We start from the raw sequence: 22946 nt of genomic DNA on the forward strand, positions 1-22946 counted from the left end.
GTCAAACTCATAGATCGAAAACAAACTGACAACGCCATGGCCAAAAATAAAAAGACAAACAGACAAATAATAGTACAGATGACACAACATAGAAAACTAAAGACTAAGCAACACGAACCCCAACAAAACTAAAATGGTTTGAAAAATTATAATATATATCTGTAAATGGCAATAAATGCTAAGTGACTGTATTTTCATTATTTTATTGTGCTTAATAATATAAGAAAATAGAAATATAACAATGGAATGGTGTGCAAAAAGGGGCATAAGATTCAAACTGGTAGAAAAATATTATATATACATTAACAGATTTTTTTACAAAGATCAACAATAAAAAGATATTTTATAATATAATGATAAGTCACAATAGTTATACAACTATGGAAATCTGCAGTACAACAAACTTCACATAATGATGTCACAATTGCAAAACAAAATGCAATAAATCACGAAAATTTATTTGATAAACGTAAATATTAAAAATCGTTCGGAATGAGCACTTGTGCTTGCATATAAACATTAAATGAAATGAAACAAAAATTTCATTTTTCAATGATTTGTTAGCATGGAAATTGATACGTATATTACCTAGTTGACTCCTGCATTTTTTCAATATTTCACGACATTGTAAATATCAATAATGGAATGTAAGGAAGTTGACATATTTGACAAAATAAATTATAAAATGATACTGAAGCTTATGTCTACTTCTTCACCAGAAACGCTCAAAGCCGAATATTTGAAATTAAGAATGTATAAGAACCGAAATAGATGAAGAGTTTCATGACAAAAAAGGACCTAAATATAATTGTCCGTTTGAATCGAACAATTTCGAACAACTTAAACAGTCCAATACGGATTTATCGTTCTTTTTCCTATTCAAATTTAGGGGTAAACTATTATAATACATACATTTTTTAGAGCATGTATAATGTTAGGAACAGCTTTAGTTTCGCTCCTTTTAAAAATTGGTCAGCGAGTCATTTCGTGTTTGTCAAATACAAATACATGAATCCGGGTATTAGGCGTTTTTACACGCAAAATTATTTCCACGATTTTGGCAGCATATTAGGCATTTCGCCTTGCATGTGAATAATTCTAAATCGATAAGTGAAAACAAAGGAGAAAATCGAGATAAAAAAGCAAAGAATTGTACGTCGGAATGCTCACTATTTTCATTCACAGTTTCTCTAATAATAAATCAGAACACACTACATTGTATCACCTAACATAAACATGAATGATACATTAAATTCATAAATGCTTTAAATAAATATTAAATTCATAAATGCTTCAAATAAATATTAAATTCATAAATGTTTTAAATAAGTTGTTATCTTTCGTACCATTGCCATCAATATACTGATTCAATCATAGAAAACACTGGTAAGAATTATATAAAAATAATGTATAATAAGGTCAAATTGTAGAGATCAAACATGTAAGTGTGCATGCAATGTCTAAATTTCGGAAAAAATACCAATGGAGACTTGTCATCTTAATCGACGCTTTGGTAGAAATTGAGAACCAATCAATGTGTTCTTCATCATCACAACTTTTCTATACTTGAATAACCATACCTAAAATATACCAATAAATCGAAATATAATAAACATGATACAGAAAAGTACGTAATATGTATAGATAAAAAAGTTGGAAGAATTAATCCAGTTAGAACAGAATGAAGCATAACATAGTGTAGTTAATAGTAAGTTAAGTCTGGTTAATGCTTAGGATAGTTCGGTTAATACTTAGAGCATATTATGATTAATACTTAGCATAGTGTGGTTAATAGTTAATACAGTCTGGTTAATACTTAGGATAGTTTGGTTAATACTTAGCAGAGTATGGTTAATACTTAGCATAGTCTGGTTAATACTTAGGATAGTTTGGTTAATACTTAGTAGAGGATGGTTAATAATTAGCATAGTCTGGTTAATACTTATGATAGTTCGGTTAAACTTAGAGCATATTATGATTAATACTTAGCATAGTGTGGTTAATAGTTATTACAATCTGGTTAATACTTAGGATAGTTTGGTTAATACTTAGCAGAGTATGGTTAATAATTAGCATAGTCTGGTTAATACTTAGGATAGTTTGGTTAATACTTAGAGCATATTATGATTAATACTTAGCATAGTGTGGTTAATAGTTAGTACAATCTGGTTAATACTTAAGATAGTTTGGTTAATACTTAGCATAGTATGGTTAATACTTAGCATAGTTTGGTTAATACTTAGGATAGCCTGGTTAATACTTAGCATATTATGATTAATACTTAGCATAGTGCGGTTAATAGTTAGTATAGTCTGGTTAATACTTAACATATTATGATTAATACTTAGCATAGTGTGTTAATAGTTAGCATAGAGTGGTTAATATCTTTCATATTAAGGTAAATAGTTAGCATAGTATAGGTTAATTTTTACCATTGTATGAATGATAATTTGCATACTTCGCTTAATAGTAAGCATAGTGTGGTTGATACTTAGCCCAGTATGGTAAATACTAAGAATTAAATGGTTTCTAGTAAGAATAGTATGCTTGATACTAAGTATAATGTGGTTAATACAAAGCGTGGTATGGTTAATAGTTAGCATAATGTGACCAAATTCTTACCTAATTCCATTCTGTTTATAGTTTTCATTGCCATCTTCCAAGAATAGGTTACATGTAGTAACAGTGATAATTTACTTCTTCGCTAAAACTATAATCTTCTAATAAGTCTAATCAAAATTATATCAAAAAAAATTCTGGATCTGCAAATTTTACAGGAAAAACATATGTAAGTTCAACATTTTCATTCATCTAAGCCTTGGATATATTCTCCAGAACAAACTGGTAGAGTTCCGATTCCAGAAATCTAGGGTAGGAGTCTTTGGCCATCAAAGCTTGGATTTTGTACTGTGCTACATCAAAGGTATCTCTTGAAGGATTTTCCAATGCTAAAACTGTTTCCATTCTTGTGTCGGAATCCAAGTTGACCTACAGAATAAAAACGACATCTTAAGATTTTTGAGCAAGTAATTTGTATTATCCTTTTTTATATTTTGGCAACAAAATGACTAAAAGAAGAAATGTTATCTTAAACACTGTGTTGTGTAATTCGAATCTATTTTAGCAAAATGTTGAACTTCTTTTGAAGAAAATTCGGCTCGCCAAAATTGGAAGATAACTAATAAAAAGGGGGAACAGACATATAACGATATGTTATAAAATTATGAAAAGAAAAGTAGGGGTTAGTGGGCAAATGTTTTAATGGCACTACATGGATAAAACAAGAGGATTCCGAAAATCTGACAAAAAGTGAAAAACCAGAGGAACGAACATCTAATTTTGGGACGTACGGACGGACAAGGGTAACACTTAATGCCCCCTCCGCTGCGGCGGTAGCATTATTACTGTATACGTCATATACATAAATGTTAGGATTTGTGCTTTGCCATTGTTTGAACTTTGTGAATATTCATTAATTGAACTACGTGATATTCATTAATTGAACTACGTGATATTCATTATTTTAAGTCGAAAATATTTATTACTAAGAAAAGTTGTTAAAATAACTTCATACTAAAAAGAATTTTTGGTAAAACTACAAAAAAATTGTTGTATGTGTTTATATGGATCAGAATGAATATAACAGTTACAATAATAAAAAGCTTGGAAATTTATTTAATATATGTTATATTTACCTCTTTTGGTGCTTTTGAAACCACAAAATCATTGTAGATCTGTTCTGCCATTACCGCCATACTAGATTCATTACACGACCGGAATTCTTCACAAGCAATCCAGAATTCCAAATTCTCTTCACTAAACTCTGATCTCAGATATCCAAGGAAAAGTTCTAACCCATCTGAAAAATAGAAAATTTATCTTACGAGAACTTCAAGAAAATAAAGTCATCTTATGAATGTCTCCTTATATTCATGTAACAATGGTTTCTGTTTAGTCGTTTTATTCTATGAAAAAGAAAGGGGAAATATACTACCAAAGGGATATTCAAGCTCATAAGTCGAAAAGAAACTGACAATGCCATGGCAAAAAATAAAATAACGATCTAAAGACAAACAACAGTATACAAAACACAATTGAGAAAACTACAAACTGAGCAACACGAATCCTATCAAAACCAGGAGTGATTTCAGTTGCTCTCGAATGGTAAGCATATCCTGCGGTAATCGTGTCTAATATTAATTCTCATTTACTTGTGTATATAAATATTTTTGAACTATTTGAAAACAATTTCTATGGCATTTTCCATAAACAGAGTTATAAACAACAATAAGATAAACAGATTACATCAAAATATAATACACAAACACATATAGAACAGTCATATACAAGGCTCACGGGGAGGGAGGGGTCTCTTCCTATATGAAGGTATATACATATGTGCCGCTGGAATGGGTCCCTTTTTTGAAACGTCAAATATATCAATGGGGTGCAATTTTACCGAGGAAATATATCAATAGGTAGTAATTGACCAGTGTTTTTAATATATAATAAAATTGTATATGCATATAGGTACTATTTGAGCTGATAAATATATGAATGGGTTATGATTTCGCTGTGAAATATATGTATAGGTAGGGATTTCACAATTATTCAATATATGAATGGGGATGTTTTTTAAATCCCAGGTGCACAACTGTACCCAAAATCCCATGTTGTGGCACCCCCCCCCCCCCCCCCCCCCCCCCCGTGACAGGGCTGTCGTACAAGTGAGAGGTTTAGCGCTATAAAACCAGGTTCAATCCACCATTTTCTACATTTGAAAATGCCTGTACCAAGTCAGGAATATGACAGTTTTTGTCCATTCGTTTGATGTGTTTTGTCATTTGATTTTGCCATGTGATTAGGGACTTTCCGATTGAATTTTCCTCAGAGTTCAGTATTTTTGCGATTTTACTTTATACAAGGAAATATAAACGTGTGTCTTACTTTTATCATGAAGGAGATCCTCGACTGATCTACTCCACTGTAATGCTTGATCATACGTTGTTACACTAAAAAAGGAAAAAGAGTTTTCTTGATCCACGACTGTGTCTGTGTTTTGTCTTCTCAGAAACTGAAATCTTTTCTTCATATTCTTTGCCCTGAAATGTATTTAAAAGAAATGTAGCCCTACATTTGAAAAAAAAATATATAAAAACTTCATTGTAATTGCCAGAACTAAGAATGTCTTTCAGCATTTTCTGTACTTGGTAATATCATTTTGTATGAAGACCTACGATCAACATAATGGAATGGATAAAAATTATTAAATTTTTAAATATTTTACATAATATATGGTATAGGAACCAATGCATGCAAAATTTATACAAAATATACTTTTATTTGGGTTCGTGTACTTTATGTCTATTTTCTGTTTGTGGACCTATTTGTCGTGTCGTATTCATTCTTTCGGCCATGTGTACTAAATCTCTATTTTTCTGTTTGTGGACCTATTTGTCGTGTCGTATTTATTCTTTCGGCCATCCATATCTAGCCTGTTAGGGATTATGATGTGATTGCACCTATGGTAAGTTTTTACCGTAATCATATACGAAGTATATCATTAATGGCAGATACAAATCCTTAATTTGAGAACACACGATGAATTAACAACTTCGAAATGGAACTAATAATGACATTCTATCCCAGACGAGAAACAGTCACGGAAAGGTTAGCATAGATCTAAAATATCAAAGTTTAATGCCTCTGTGCGACCGCTCATTGATTTAAAAATTGTAATTTGATAAAGTGATGTGAATGAGGCTATTATCGCTAATTGGAAAAAAATAGATATTGCAATCCATTCACAGTAATTAGACTACATGGACAATGTTCTCAAACAGTTCACATATTTTTGTCATCAATGAATACAGATAAATATTGATCCACCGTTTGAAATAGAACGTTTAAAACCTTGATATAATTGCATTTTCCAAAATAAATAAATTAGATGGGAATCTTGTTAAACTTTATAAACAAAAACGATAAAAGCCAGGCCCCAAGAACGGATAAATATCGTATCTTACAGGGAAAAGTTACCAACCGGTTTTAAAAACCCGAAACATCATGTCACAAGACTATTTATAATCTCTCTTCGCACAAGGGCTTTTTCTTGTATCGTACAACCGAGATCAGAAAACGGTGATACCAAAAATATATCTATAACCCCGAACCCTTAAAAAACCTGGGAGCATCAAAACTACATAGAACTAAAACAACTGACAAACTTTGTCTGGTGTAATCCATTTCTAATTCCCCCTGGCTGACTGTTACATACTCTAGATGTCTATCAGTCAAACTGTGGCGCCATTCAGAAATAATGCCGTATTTTATAGCGTTTCATGCTAAAATTTCTGTCAATGTGATTATCCATATCTTTTCGAGTTCCTGACTGTGTCACCTTCTTCTGGACTTTTGTTTGTAATCAGATGACGTTGACGGTGATGCATGCTATCCGGATAGCTACCCTTCCCACGGCACCCCAGGTATGACTTCATTTGGAGTTATTGTGATTCTAACTTTTTCTAGATTTTTTAGATGAGAAAAAAAAACCTTCGAAAAACACTTACAAGTTTTTGGATTTCGATTTTGTAGAAAAGTTGTTGTTGAGTAGTTCTTCTTTCTCTGCTAATGCTGACTCAGCCGAAAAAGTCTTATGGAATCGTTTTGTTTTGTCTTCCTGCTCACCAAAAAGTCTTTGATACAGGAGTAGGTCCATAGCACGACTTTCCATCTACAAAAGAAAATGATAAATATAAGTTAATACTTTACAGAATATTTGTACGACAGTCGTAAGACACATAAGGGTGAAGGAATGGTGTATACGCGGCATAAAACACTCTTTCATGTGTTAGAGGCATGGTATTGATAGGAAATGTCGCTGTTTATCTTATTTTTCTCTTATTTTTCATTGTTTGATACAACTTATTATGTATGTATAAATATTAAGTTGAAAACATAAGATTGTAAATATATATATATATATATATATCATGCTTATTGATTTTATGGCATTATTTGAATATTTCATTTTGATTGATATATCTATTACATGTATACATTTACAGCGTGTATGAAAAATTAACACTGGATATAGACCATTGTGTATTTATTCAGCAGTTAGTCTATTTCCCACTCGAGTACCTATACTTCTGAAACCTTCGCGTGGCAGGTACAACAGATTTTAAAACATTTTTTTTTACTTAGAAAATACCGCTTTCTTCAATATTTGTGGCGCTTTCAGCTCAAATTCAAATTTCAAGTTTAGCTGCCATTGAAGGAAAATTTTAATAATTTTGAGAGTCACGATAAACGATTTAAAAAATACCTACAGTGTCCTTAGATTTGCTGCCTTTCGAATCAAGAAATAATGCATGTGATGGGATTTCATTTTCACAGCATGCGCTCTGACTCCGCCGTAATGGTCGAGTGATTATCCGCTTGAGTCTCTGTCTTTTAGACTCCTTATCTTTTTTATTCATGTTGACAGCTTTCACTTCAGACTGTTGTTCCGGATCCACAGAGTCATCAATCTTCTTCAGAAATGGCGGTCTCGCTTCCGGTTGTTGTTCTAGGTCAGATGCGTCTAATGACGAATCACAGTTGAATGATACTTGTGTACTTTTCAAACCTGATGATGATTTAGACGATGTACTGTCAAAAGACATGTCTTTGACATCACGTGTGTCTTTATCAAATGATAGCTCTACAGATTCGTCGATGTCACATGACCCAATCTTTCCTTGACATTTTTTTCTTTCCAAAATTCTTTTCCTCCAATTTTTCTTCGCTGACTTTTTGTCCTTTGGAGATTCTGGTGCGAGAGAACATTTATATTTTATATCTGTCGATAGTTCAGTGGGAGATCTCGTTAATTCTCGATCCGACGGGTTGGATAGAATGTCTAATGAATGAGATTTACCAGTTACATTAAGAGTAGGATTGGTAAGCTGACAGACTAATTGATCCAAATCTTGTGTGCATTTTCCTTCTAATGGATTTCTTGATTCATCAAAAACACCCTGTACGATGATAAATAATTAATTTATTAAAGATGTTACTTAAAATGCAACCATTTCATACAAATATACAATCTCGTAGTCAATTTTATTCTTACTTATATTTTTTTTAGGTATTTGTATGAAATAGGTGGTTCCAAATCAAATAAACTATCTGTATACCGGTATTTGAAGCTGTCTTCAGACAGAACCAATCACCTTTTACCAATCAATGCTTACCCTACCATAGAACCTTACAATCAGTTTAGATAAATGGAAAAGGAGATATGGGGAATACGATAAGGTAAATGAGATAGCAACCAACCCAAAGGAAATCAAACGTTTTTTACTCCAGAGAAGTATAAAAACTCAATAGTTCGAAATGACTGGTAAACGAGAAAACATGATGAAACAAATACAACAAAATATTTGTTTGTAAAGGGACTTTCTATTGAAAAACACCGGTTTAAAAAATGTTTTACAGCTGCGCTCTATTTCTGTTGGTATAATTTTATCAATGCACCTTAGAAATAACCTAAAAATTATAAAAAAAAAAGCAATCACAAGCATGTTACATTTTATGGAAAAATACAAACATTAAAATTCTTTTTTGTTTATATTCATATAAAACACAAACTTATCCGTCGTCAATGCACTGCATAAATTTCGCTCTATTTCAAGGGATCTTTGTCTCATCTACATCGACCCAATATTTAGTCTTCTCGAATTCATTAACTTTATAATAGGACATAAATGTTAATAAAAATGGTGCTTTAGAATATTCTAAAGGAAAGATCAATTGCTGGAATATTTAATGGAATTGGTTGATAAAACGTTTTTATCAGCTTTAATTTCAAATACTAAAGGTATTCATATAATGCTTACACAGGTAAAGTAATTGAACAGCAATTATTAAATGTACTATTGTTGCTAACAACGAACACAACATAATTGGAATGTTTCAGATTTTAAACGAGTACAAAAAAAAACGTCAGAAAGTCATTAAAGATATTATGTAGTTGTTTAATACTCTTTAATTAAATGGTAAAGCAGCTTCTCTCAATCATATGCAATTGTATAATTTTTCAACCCGTACTTTAACAAATTTAATCAATGTGTGTTCGAAGGGTTCTCATTAATAGCGATTTGTGTATCCATCAACAGTATAACATAGAATTAAAGGTGGCACGGTAGTATATCCTGGCCCATAGGGATAATGGTAGCCTTTTTAGAATTTTCACCACTGTCTAACACTGCCCAAAATTCTACATACATAGTTAACTGAAGTACTTTCATTATAATATTCAGAAATGAATTTGACTATGTATCATGACCGTTACCTTTTTTGCTATCTTTAAAAACCTAAGGCCACTAGTGCTTTTAGGTCTTTTATCATGCAGTGAATACAAAATTTCAAAAAATTCTCAAAAATTCATTTTCACCTGTATGTTAAATTATTTCATATTTTTCTACACCTGATTCATCCCTCAGTTAGGAAAGTATGTTCAGTTGATACTGTATTTTTTGTCCAATCACATTGTTCAGATACATTGACTTAAGTATGGTACACAAAAGCGCAACCTAAATTCCGGAATGCAAATACTACCGTGCCACCTTAAGAGAAGAAACAAGCTGCGATATAAAGAGGGAATCGACACCAGAATCCGGATGACTTCTACACAAGGGAAATTAGGAGGCGGATACGATCGATGACCGCAATGTATTCAATGTACAGCTTTTTATGAAAAAAATGTAAACATACTTAAATCAATTTCATTTGAATAATCTTTTAATATATAATGTTTTTAACTAGTGAATTTCCTTTTGAAGTTGCTTTTTCATTTAAAAAAAAGAAGAGAAAAAAAGGTAATAGCTTTGTATTCACGCTTTAAAAGTTAAAGAAAATCTCATGGCGGATGTTTTAAGACATCAAAAGCAAAATAAATGTAGAAAAGCAATAATTAGTCTTAATCCCTTGGTAACCATGTAAATATTTTTTGGTTTGCTTGGAAATTAATATGGCTTACAATAATGGCTTTTCGATTTTTTATCTTTTAATCTACTAAATGTGTGCAACAAAAAAATTAAAAGCACTAGAAAGTAGAATTGTGTTGCGTGTATACAATTAATTCAAATTTGAGCCTTTGTCATTTCAACCAACAGAGCTAACAACCAATTAATAATACCATATATGGTAATGTAATATTAAGAAATGCAAAGAAACGGTACTCATCACAATAGAATAGCCATTATTATAAAATGGCTTCACATTATTTTACAATATTAAATGTAAAATGATAACAAAAGAGTTATAGGTTTGCACTATCTGACTTTTTTTTTATGTCTGAATATTCCTATATTTAGATAAACTTTGATTTACATGTTTTGATCATCACATTATTTACTCATTATTCTATCTGAACACCGTCTGGAGTAATGTGAATAAATTAGCCAAACATGTCAATGACTAATAAAAAAACATGCGCTGAAGATGAAATTTAAATTACAATTTCATCCTGCAGTGAACAACAATGAATTTCAGCGCCATGGGAATAGTGGTGATAATTGTGGTATAAACGGTATCATGAATGAAACTCTGTCATGCTTACAATCTCTTCAATGAAGTTTACATATCGAGGGAGTTCGTTTGGTTTAAGACTTAACTTTCTTTCTAGTGTAAAGTACTTTATTATGTTGATTGACATGCAAAGGTATTCAAGCAAAAATATTTTGCTAATTCTGATAATATCAAAGTTGATTATGTAGCTGTATTGTTTTTCACAAAATAAGGGTACACAGAGTCTGAACTTCCTTAAAGGGTTTTTATAAACAGGAAACTAACTGAAGAAAAGTTAAGAAGAAAAGTAATAGATAACTATTGCTTCTGTTTGTGTAAGCTTTAATGACTGGAATTCACTTTCAGTTCATCGTGCACATTTCATCTTGGAACAACTTGAATACGATCCATAGATATTTTGCTTTTTTCATTATGTGCATGCTCATCTAAGTTATCATTGTTTTTCAATGTATGTCTTAGTTACAAGGACATTACTTTTCTCTGTTTGAAATAAAAACCTGCTGTAACATCAGTTTAGCAGTATCATAAGAAATAAATAAGTTGTGAGATAGGAACACATTTAGCTAGTCTGAATGCACGCAGTAGCTTGGTTGAATATAGATCAAGCTATACATATAAACATTGCTGTCGTACGCTAATTAATATTGCGCTTATTCTTTATTCACTTGTAGGATTTTGTAGCCAAATCTTGGTTTCTGTTTGAATCACCACAATCCGTAAAATTTTAAGTTTAATATTGATAGAAAAGAAAAGATACGGGATATCTATTCATGACACAAATCAGTATGTGCAAAGCAAAAACTAAAAATGCCCCTTTATACTTAAGGTAGACGCGCCATGTATTTTCATTTGTTTGTTCCAAATTCCACCCGTGTTTACCATTTGTTTATCCTGCAATCAGCCAACTATTGTACAAATAACAGGTACATAAATACATTTTTGCTTTATTTGTACTTGTACAAATAAAGTCTCCTGTTACCCCTCTTCCATGTTGAGCAAGCGGTAATGTGGATATTTCTTTTTGCGTACCAGTTCACTTTGAGGTCCTCTTCGCGGTCCGCGTTTAAACTATGTCGAAAAATTAGAGACAATGATTTAGATTTTAACAACTGTGTTGGGTGTAAATATCAGGATAAAAACAATATATGTACATTGTCGGAAAATATGAAATTTATTTGTACTCGCTGCGAAACAGGAGAAAAGCTCGGCGAGCCTCGATTTTCGTCCTGTTTCTAAAGCTCATACAAATAAATTTTATATTTTCCGACAATGTACATATATTGTATATTTATACTGCTAATGCAAACATAACAGGATTCTTGCCATGTCGAAACAACTAGTCGCATTACGTCTGGAGTTCACGTTTTCACTTCAGTGTTTGTCTCTCTGTACTTGGACTAATCAAGGCATCGGTAACCTATCTGTTTTGTTCTATGCATATTTCTAAAGAATGACTATGTATAGATAAACAAACTTCTTAATACCACAACTTTCATTAACAAAATTGCAAGTTCACCATCAATAATGTGGTCAATTCGATTTCATTGCGAACGTGATAATCGTAATTGTAATTGCAATATTTAAATCTTGTTGTAAAGTGATAATTGTATATATATGCTCTACTTTTATGCTATAATTGCACTATTTTAATTTTGATATTAAGGGATATTTTTGAACATATTGTCTCATAATGATCACGAAGTCATGTATTTTAGTGTCAATTATCAAGCTGTAAAAATATAATAAGAGGAGCCCTTGAACCGACCACGTACACATGTGATAATTGATAAATTAGATATTGTAGAAATCGGATCACTTGAAAAAAATGAAAAAGTTTTTGCATTCCTAAATTTTCTAAAGATAAAAATATGAAATACGGGATTGTTTAAACAGCTTCTTTAGTTTAACGAAAATGACCCTTATAAAAACAGGACTTAGTGTTTTAGTAATCGTAGTAACTTCTTTTTCGTTCGTGCAAGACTTATAAAACTGGTGATAGTGTTTTTTTTTGTTTTTTTTTTTTTTCTAACGCGGATTTGTTTGAATAAAAGTGTTCATTTAAACCTATAAATAGAGAAGATGTCATCTATAGGCACAATTTTAACACATGCAAACTGTTTTTTTTTTATTCGGTGCATCACAATTTTCGTTAGTAGAAAGATTAATTCGGTAAGTATATAAAAAAAAGCTTTCTACATGCTCTGCAAAATATGTACACCAATCAAGAAGACGTCTATTTAAAAGGGCAACAGTAGGACAGTTTCCTCTTTACTGAAATTTCATCCCATTTAAAAGTTAATTAGATTTTATGCCGATACTTCAAACTAATATTGAAATATCATTAGCACTGCACATATATAGTAATTATTTATCATTTGAATATCAGAAGGAGAAGAGAATCAATTTAAACCAAAATCAAAACCTAGAACAAATGAGTTTTAATTTTAAAGACGACCATTTATTTTTCTTAATGGTACCTTATGTTTGAAAAAAAGACCCCCCTAAAAAAACAAAACAAACAACACATATACTACAACGAAACAAGAAACTTGCTGATCTCTTTTCAACGAAGTTTAAACAAATCCCGTTCTTTGTTTAAATAGTTTATTTTTGTTGGAAAATCTGTTTCCAAAATTTTCGTATGACAAAATGTCTTGAACTCATGAACGCTTTATTTTATTTTTCCTTATTTTCAGGTAAGATATATTTGGAGTAACTGGTTTATTCTTTACAATGATTATTTTCAATCAAATTAAACCATCAATTTAAGAGTGCAAATTGTTTTATATATCTCACTTTGTGCATTTTTAAAATTAGATTTATGTACAGTATTTAAAAAAATGAAAATTAAATAATCTTTTTATTTACTTACCCTCATAATTCTGAAACTGTACTAATATAGTAGAGATCCGTTTAATAAAAGCAACCTCCGTGTTACTTGTCTGAAAATCTATATAACAGTGTTCTCTTTAGAATCAATTGCAAGCAGATTTGTAAACCTGATCGAACAATTCCTAATTAATATATTTTTCTCTGTGTACATCATTCGTTGTTTCATCCAATCACAATTCAAGGAAACAGTAACCTCTGGAGATATATTCAGTGAGAATGTATGTAAGGATTCAGTGTGATATTTTCCTTAGGTGAATTTAAAACTCCCAGTAGAAAAAAAAAATGCATCAAAATCTATTCACATGTCTTGTTCTATTTCTTTATTTGTCTATTTCAATATCGGAAAACAAGATAAACAGAAAATGTGATTTATATTTTTTTGGTCGAAAATTAAGCCATTGATTCAAAAGGATATGTCATTTATTTCGTATTTTGAATGATCTTATGTTAAGTTTAAACTTGAGTCTTTTGTAGACAAAACATTCGTCGGGGGTAAATAAAAACTTAAGCCTGGTATCTATGATGAGTTTACTTGAAACAAAAAAAAATGTCTTTCTGAAAAACGTCCTCACTTGAAAAAAGACCTGTTAACAGTTCAGATGCATTTAAGTTCATCCTTGGGTTTTTAGTTTGTTGTTTTCTATGTGATATTCTTGGTCCATAACAATTCTTTACTTTTTGTGTTATCTTTGATTTGCCCTGGTAGTATTTCCTAGCTTAGTACACTCTGTTCCTAACAACACCATTCCAGAGAATATAAGAAAGCAAAATGACAAAAATACCGAGCTCCAACGAAAATTCAAAATAGAAAGTCCTTTATCAAATGGCGGCAAAATGAAAAGCTGAAACACATCAAACGAATGGAAAACAACTGTCATATACCTGACTTGGTACAGGCATTTCCATATGTAGAAAATGGTGGATTAAACCTGGTTTAATAGCTAGCTAATCCTCTCACTTGTATGACAGTCGTATAGAATTTCATTATTTTGACAACAATGTGTGACCAAAGCAAACAGACATAACAGGTAAAAATGTCAAAAATTTAGTAGTGTTAATGTTTACCAATTTCTTTCGTGGGATGTTTTGCGGACCAAAAATATTTCTATACATATTATTGTTTTCTTTTATGGCTATGGATTTTATTTTTCTTTGATATCAGGTTACTCGGGTATTTCTTACTTTTATGCAGTCTTTTTTATATATATATAGACTTTGCCCAGTCATAACCTTAACAACAAGTTAACTTGGTTATTTGACATTTTGACTGGTAAAGGTTTACTTATGACTAGTTCTTTGACAGCTCCGACTGATTATGAGACCAACGTCAAGTTAATTTGAAAAAGACTTTGTCATAGAAATGTCATAATGATGACTTCTAAAAAAGTTAACTTATAACCTGTCTGCTGCTGAAGAACCTGGGACTAGTGAGCGTCGTTAAAACTTGTTATACACAAAAGTTAACTTGGATCAACCTCAACAGTTTCAATAATAGATGCCACTAATTTGAAAGACACACGATGAATAACACGAAAATAAAACACAAATAACAAACATACCACTTTTACCGTTATCGTTTATATTTCAACAAATATTAAATTCTGTTACCTCTTTTGCTTTATTTATGCAAAATCGCTAATTTATTGTTTTCTGAATGATACAGCGAGAATTATTGAAACAAATTATTTGACATATAATAGAATATTATTGATTTCAAAATACAGGTCAGGTTTGATTATTTTAGGTCAACTTCAGTTTTTGCTTTTTGAGGCGAAAGATACCGAAGGGACATTCAAATTCGAAAATAAACTGACAACGCCATGGCTAAAAAAGAAAAAAGTCCAACAGACAAAAAAACATTTAATAGGAAAGGTGTGTTCAAACATTTTTGTTATATTGTTTTCGGATTACACAAATTGAGATAACCGCTGAATAAGAGCAATTTTAATGTTATTGACTAAAAACTGGTCCAGATCAATTAACGCCGACTTCGCTTCTAGGGTCGAAGAGTTATGATCTTTTTTTTTCAAAATCATTAAATATTAAGGTACAATGATTTGAACTACAAAAACATGATATGGCGGACAACACTGACCTCAAGATCAAATTCTGCTAGTTATTACGTACATAGTATCTATATTCCTTTTAATGACCATTGTCATTATATATTCACCTTTCATAGAATTGACTTATTATTTGAATGTTGTTATTAGTAATGAGAATTGATTAATCTTTTTTGTCAATACATGTTAGTAACCTTAGCTTTTATTTATAAACTCGAACTCGTATCACTAGATTATAGTAATTTAAAAATATCACATTGATTTACGGACAGAAATATGGCCATTAATTAAACACCTGGATAAACGCAGGTTAAAAGGACAGTTTTCTATGTAAGGAAATGCACGTACCAAGTCATATGACAGTTGTTTTTCACTCTTTTGATGTAATGAAATTGAGAATGTGTTTGAGCTTTTGATTTTGCCATTTGATAAGGGATTTTCCGTTTTAATTTTTGTTTGGAGCTCGGTATTTTTGTTATTTTACTTTATGTGTACCTTTCAGAATTGTTGGTCCTCAATGCTTGTCAACTTCGTACTTTATTTCGCTTTAAATTTTGTGATTCGATTGTTACTGATGAGACTTTTGTAGACGAACCGCGCGTCTTGCGTACAAAATCATAAGCTTGGTTTCATTGATGAGTTTCTATTTACCTGGTTTGCTCATAGGTAAACTCAGAGAGATGTTTCTAGTACATAGGCCTAGTCAGTATTTATTCTTTCCTTTCCAAAAATATGTTATTTGCTATTTTACATTCATTATTCCACTCAGGCAAATTTAATTTTAGCTGCTTTTAATTCATTTGGTAATGTTGATTTCCCTTGTATGATATCCGAAAAGAAAATTAGAGAACTACATGTCGCATCAAATGAGAATAAGAAATACAACTTTATTTAAGGAATGACTGTAATATTTTTTCTGTCTATAAAGAAATAACATCAAAAATGTGGTGCACACTGAATAACCCGCGTAGCGGGTAATTTTAAAGTGTGCACCACATTTTTTATGTTATATTGAATAGACAGAAAAAATATTACAGTCATTTCTTATAATTTAATTCTTAATTCCATTTTAAAACGGTGTAAATCATGAAAAAACGTTGATGACGTTAAGGTCACATGACAAAATTATGTCTATGAGCTGATAAACAAAACAACGTCAGCCAATCGGAAGACTCGTTACATCCAAAATTAAATTATTTGACAATCAACAACAGAAGGAATAACATAACCACAAACAATGAGGGCAACGATATGTATCTAGTTTTTCATGATATAAATGTAAGAAGAGGGGATATACACAAGGCAGTGGAACCAGACGCTTTGTCCGACTTAATCTAGACAAACGAACCAGAGTTACATAGAAGGTTCTACTAGCACTTAAGGTTCCTGGAGTTTGTGGTTACTCTGACAAATTTGCATGAAAATATGTTCCAGCCGATACAAACTTTAGATAAAACTGAACGCTTCTGATGTCAGATCGAGCGACACGGTTAGCCTTCAGCAGATGCGTTCAAGTACAAAAGTCAGGAATGAAAACATTAAACAACATTATTTACAAAAACGAATAGACTTAAGCAAACCTGTCTAAGATCAGCTCTACCGGATGAAGTTGCAACCTCAATAATTTTTAGAAACTTATGTTGAGTGTATAATTTAATCCATGCCAATACCAAACTACTGGCTGGTTGTTGGATGGTATCTGCGGGAACTGACAGTCACTCAGTAACGATATCAACACTCTCTGATGCAGTTCTTATACTAGTTCTGTACACTCGAAAACCTCCAATGAATATAACCTCTGTGATACGACGTTTGTAGTGTTACGAAGTATTGATCAAAACAGATAAGAATTCGTCACCTGAGATTGCAATACCAACCTAATGGTATAATCCTTATGAGGTAGCAATACACAGTTGGGCGTGTGAATTTGCATTTTGGCCCTGTGAAATGTACCAATAGGAAAAATATTGTGATGTAAAATTCAGTTTTTGAAAGTTAAAAGAAAAATAAAGCCTCCAAAATGAGTAAAATGAACATAAATATTTTTCAAATAAGTTTCATAAGCAATTTTCTGTTTCACAAACCGTACCAGACAGCAAATTAAAAAAATATTAAAGAATGCATCGATCTTTTGAAGCAAGAAAAGTCAGCAAATTTCGACCAAAGATATTCTAGCAATGATCAAATCTTTTCAAGAGGGAAATAACTTCAGATTAATTGACAGAGATATTTTGCAAACAATGAGGGTGTGACTTTAGGATGAAACCTAGGTACATACTTTGCTTGCACTTATATGCGACAATGTGATAAATAGTTTGATTACTACGAAGTGAAACCATTATGCATTTTGCAAACTCAATTAATCGATGTCTACAGCAAACAGGTCACCTAAAAATTGTAAAAAGGGCAATTCCGTATGGTTTAGCACAGTTTTGATTTAGAAGAAAAACCAACATTGTTAGAAAATACAAATAGTGACACCATTACATACACAATTCCATTTTAACATTCTTGTCATGATTAGAAAATGCACAAAATAACACCATTACAAACTCAATCTTATATTCTTGAACGTGTCTACAACAAACAAACAAAAATCTATTTTATTTTTAGAAATTTACCTGTGATAATATAAACGTCACAAAAATACGTCACTTTTTGTTGCGTTGATGCATTCGTGTTACGCACAGTTTATAATATGTTTGTGATGTCCTGGTGTGCCGTGAATTCATGGGGTGTCCGTTGTTATTCTGTGGTTTACATGTTGTAATGTACTATTATATTATTTATTTATGTGTTTCTCTGTCCTAAGTGTTCTTGTGTTTATTTGTACAGTATTCCTGACACGTAATGTTGTCATTTTAGCGATATTTTTAACATTGCCATATAAGCGGGAGGTTTGGCCAGCAATAAAACCAGGTTCAACCCACCATTTATTTCTTAAAATGTCCTGTACTAAGTCAGGAATATGGCAGTTTTTTTCAAATAGTTCGTTTCAGTGTATGTTGGCGTTTGTTTTTGTTGCTGTTCAGTGTTTCTGTTGTTCCGTTGTTTTCCTCTTATAGTTGATGTGTTTCCCTCGGATTTGGTTTGTGACCTGGATTTGTTTTCGCTTAATCGATTTATGACTATTGAACAGCGGTATAATACTGTTGGCTTTATTTAGCATTACGATTAAGGAGAATTTGTGAGAGCGAAAAAAAACTCACCAATGATACCTTAAATTACAGCTGTCAAAAAGAAACTACAATGGACAATTTATCAAAAACTAATTAATTGAGAAGAACAAACAACCTACAAAGGATACTGTAGTTTCTTTTGTTATCTTTTCTGACATCGGACTCGGACTTCATTTAAACTGAGTGCGTATTGCTGCGTGTTTGTTTTTTCTACATTGGCTAGAGGTATAGCGGGAGGGTTGAGATCTCACAAAACTTGTTTAACCCCGCCGCATTGTTGCGCCTGTCCCAAGTCAAGAGCCTCTGGCCTTTTGTTAGTCTTGTTTTTTTTTTTTAATTTTAGTTCATTTATATGTTTTGGAGTTTAGTATGACGTCCATTTTTACAGAACTAGTACACATTTTTGTTAAGGGGCCAGCTGAAGATCGCCTCCGGGTTCGGGATTTTCTCGCTGTGTTGAAGACCCATTGGTAGCCTTCGGCTGTTTTCTGCTCTTTGGTCGGGTTGTTGTCTCTTTGACATATTCCCCATTTCCATTCTCAATTTTAATAAAAGACAACAAAACGTGTTCCACTTTGTGTTATTACGTATTTACAACCAGATAAACATGACATGACATTGTGAAAGAATGTGACTTAATGAGAGCAATTTTTGCAGAACCACTTCTTATAGCTTACAGAAAATATAGGATCTTGGCAGATATATCAGTAAATGGGATAATAATTGCAATCATTAAAATAATGACTAGCCAAAAAAAAAAAATAAAACCCAAACAAAACAGGCAAAGAAGAATGTGAAGTGCAATATTGAAAGAAATGACGGAAAAATTAAACTTGGGGATAAGACATCTGACTTTAAGGATAACATTCATGGATGCAAACCATGTAAAACTAGTTTACGACCTACAATGTTGAAAATTTAATGAAAAACAGTAAGATGACTCCTCAATGACAAAATCAAAGAACACATAGAATACATTAGACATACCAGGACACAGCAGTACACACTTATAATAAAAATTATGAAAAATCGGAAAAATATAGACGATATGTTGAAACACAGAATGCTTAGTCTAAATGCAGTTAGACCGTTTTGGAGTCAATATGAAAAAGGAATATCCTAAAAGTAACATTTATTAAAACATATTATGACGTGGTGTTATTGTGACGTCAAATCATTATGACGTCGTACCATTACCAAGGAGTGTATAACATCTTAATACATTGTGAAAAATGACTTGCTTACCATGCAGTTTAGAAAGATAATATAAAAACTGAAGAAGACCAGTAGCTGAAACGTCTTAGAAATGGTTTATTTACTACAATAATAGTCACAGAAATCATTTGCAAAACAAACTACTTTTTTTCCTCATTAAAAGTCTTGAAAACAACAATACATCTTGTAGTCCCACTTATACATCTGCACTCTTTAGCCAGAGGATAATTTTTAACACTCTTAATTCTGGTATACGTTTGAATGAATATCATATTGAATATGATGAAATACCATCTTTACATTGGATACCGGAATAACGCAAGAAACCATATAAAGATCCTTCCATAAATGGATGAACTAAATGTTTTATTTAATTCATTTTGAGATCCTTAAAAAAAGGCAAAAAAAGGGATGCACAATGAAACCAAAAACCAAACAGGAATCACAACAAATCCAGTGAAATCGCCCTAATGAACGATAAGAATAAAAGAACCCGTATGATACTGAATTCTGTGAGAAGGACATGTGTTTCAGGGATCTCGCGCATCACCTCAGAGTTGATAAATTTTCACATATGTCCTCATTTATGGCTGACAATTTCTGAAATATCCATTACTAAATTAAATCTTGCCAGTACTAAAGCAGTGGCATCAAGACAGTAGTAGTAATCAAAATTAGATGATATCAAAAACCAATTTCATATCGAAAATCATAAAGTGCTATAGATATATAAAACATTATCAATCAGGTGCTAAAAATTCATTAATTAGTCTATCAGATTTCAACATTCATATGTTTTTCTTCATTTTTTCATGCTAAACTGCAAAACTGTCACGACATTCTACATATCGTTGTTTTCCTTATCAACTTCAGATCTTCTGGTAAAATGTGTAAATATGTGATTACAAATATTTGTTCAAAACTATTAGACCTGAAACAATATAATAATATTTAAAAAGCAACTAATGAATATGCATGTTTATTGATAAAGAAATGCAACAAACACTTTGGTTTTAAATAAGAAAACAAAATATATTTACACAGATTGTCATTAACTAATATAGTTATTTTTATTTCATTCATCAAATGTACAGAAAGTGCTTTCATTCACAAGTTTATTGCTATCGATTTCTTAGAACCCAGATAAATAAATGATGAGTAGAGGTAAGGGTATCATCTAACGGATAATTGGAAAAATTATTGTTAAGACGGTTTGTTAGTACTTTGTTTTTGTTCCACTATAATGAATATTACGGGACTTGACATATTATCAGTAAACCATGGCCAGAGAGAGAGAGAGATTTAAAGCTGTATATTATCACCGTCTCTATTCCTTTCATTTTTTCTCTTTTCATCCTTTCAGTGGGGTTTTTAATTTTTTCATTAAAAAAACGTATATATGACACATGTATATGCCGTGAGTAGTTGTGCTTTTTTCTAGTGTAGCTAAACTTGTTCAGGTATACACGACATCAAAAGTTTTGGAAATCAAATAAATCAATAACTCGTTTATGCTAGCTATAAAACCAGGTTTAACCCACCAATTTCTACATCAGAAAATGCCTGTACCAAGTCAGGATGTGTTTGAGCTGTTGATTTTGCCATTTGATAAAGGACTTTCCGTTTTCAATTTTTCTTAGAGTTCAGTGTTTTTGATATTTTTCTGTTTATGAGCTTCCTTTAAAGGGACATAAGCTGTCAAATTTATGCCCACCAAATTGATTCAAACTCTCAAATATAAGTATTACAAAGAGAAAAATAACAAAAATACCGAACCCCAAGGAAAATTCAAAACGGAAAGTCCCTTATCAAATATATATACTTAAACGTAATTCAGAACTACACTAGTTCCATAGTTAACAATACATAATGTCTAGAATCGTTATAAAGTATCAACATTTCGTGTGTGTACCTATCTGGACGCCTTCGAATTAACTATTGGCATGTGCCACGGAAACGGTTGACGAGAATGTACTCCGCTATAATTATAAATATGAATAGCCAGGTAAACATAAGATACTAATAGTTAGCACGTGCAACAGTATAAGGTCGATTTTCTTAGTTCTGTTTGATCTCATTTTATAGATGAAAACATATAAATTAAATGTAAATCATGTGTTCATAACCTCTATAAGACTGATTTCTTTGTGTTTCGATTCAATCAACGAAATTGGCTTTTTCGCTGCTGCCTTCTCTTGTTTCACGTTTTCAGTGACTTTCGTTTCAATCACTGGACATGATTATTACATCTCCAACAAAGGTTGAATCAAAGTTCGCATGAATCTGGATTCAAATAAGGCTGAACTATTGACGTGCACGCCAATAGTACATCAGCGATGCTTTTAAACTTCTTTTGACAAATTCGAACAAAACTAACTGCTAATAGCGAAATATTATTTTGATATTCCTCTCTTATAAACGTTTAAAACAAAACAAAATCAATTTATTTTTGATTAAAACGTAGGTAATGCCCCTTTAACATCAAATCCTTTACTATCTAGGTTTATATTTTCCTGAAATAATTTAAGGACTAGTTTAAGCTTAACTTCTTATTAAAAATTAACACAACGAAAATATAATTAATTAAAAAGGTAAGTAAGTGATCGTGTAATTTATTTCATATTTTATGCACAGAAAAACGAACAAAATACTATTTACGTCATTAATTGACCAACGTATGAAAAACAATCTATTTTATCCAATCATCCTCTCAATGACAATAACAATTCCCATTCATAAGATACACTAATTAATCTATGTTCCATATTGATTCCTTCCAATTAGATGAATAAATGATAGACACGTAAAAACAAACTGTGAAGGAACTGATCTCATGTATAATGTTACTATATATCATTCATTAAAAAGGCATGTTTCAATAAGATCGTAAGAATTACAATAAAGTAAAGTTCATACAGTGTTGTTAACACGATAAGAAGAAACATGAGACAGTACCCATGAGAGAAGTATCCTGTTCTCTAATGTTTTCATCAACAATAAGGATATAACTTTATCATTACTT

General features: G+C 31.5%; 1 protein-coding gene across 1 annotated transcript; it reads right to left on the reverse strand.

Moving 5' to 3' along the window:
* Positions 1-206: 206 nt before the first annotated feature.
* Positions 207-13565, reverse strand: LOC127729909 (uncharacterized). The gene is made up of 7 exons (XM_052237843.1): positions 13448-13565; positions 7332-8021; positions 6570-6733; positions 4948-5102; positions 3696-3859; positions 2623-2988; positions 207-1580 (listed from the first exon to the last, which is right to left on the reverse strand). The coding sequence occupies exons 1-6, from the start codon at positions 13451-13453 to the stop codon at positions 2812-2814; spliced, it is 1356 nt and encodes a 451-aa protein (XP_052093803.1). The 5' UTR covers positions 13454-13565; the 3' UTR covers positions 207-1580; positions 2623-2811.
* Between the last annotated feature and the right edge of the window lie 9381 nt (positions 13566-22946).

The sequence above is a fragment of the Mytilus californianus genome, unplaced genomic scaffold (assembly GCF_021869535.1).
Source record: "Mytilus californianus isolate M0D057914Y unplaced genomic scaffold, xbMytCali1.0.p SCAF_2, whole genome shotgun sequence".
Lineage (NCBI taxonomy): Eukaryota > Metazoa > Mollusca > Bivalvia > Mytilida > Mytilidae > Mytilus > Mytilus californianus.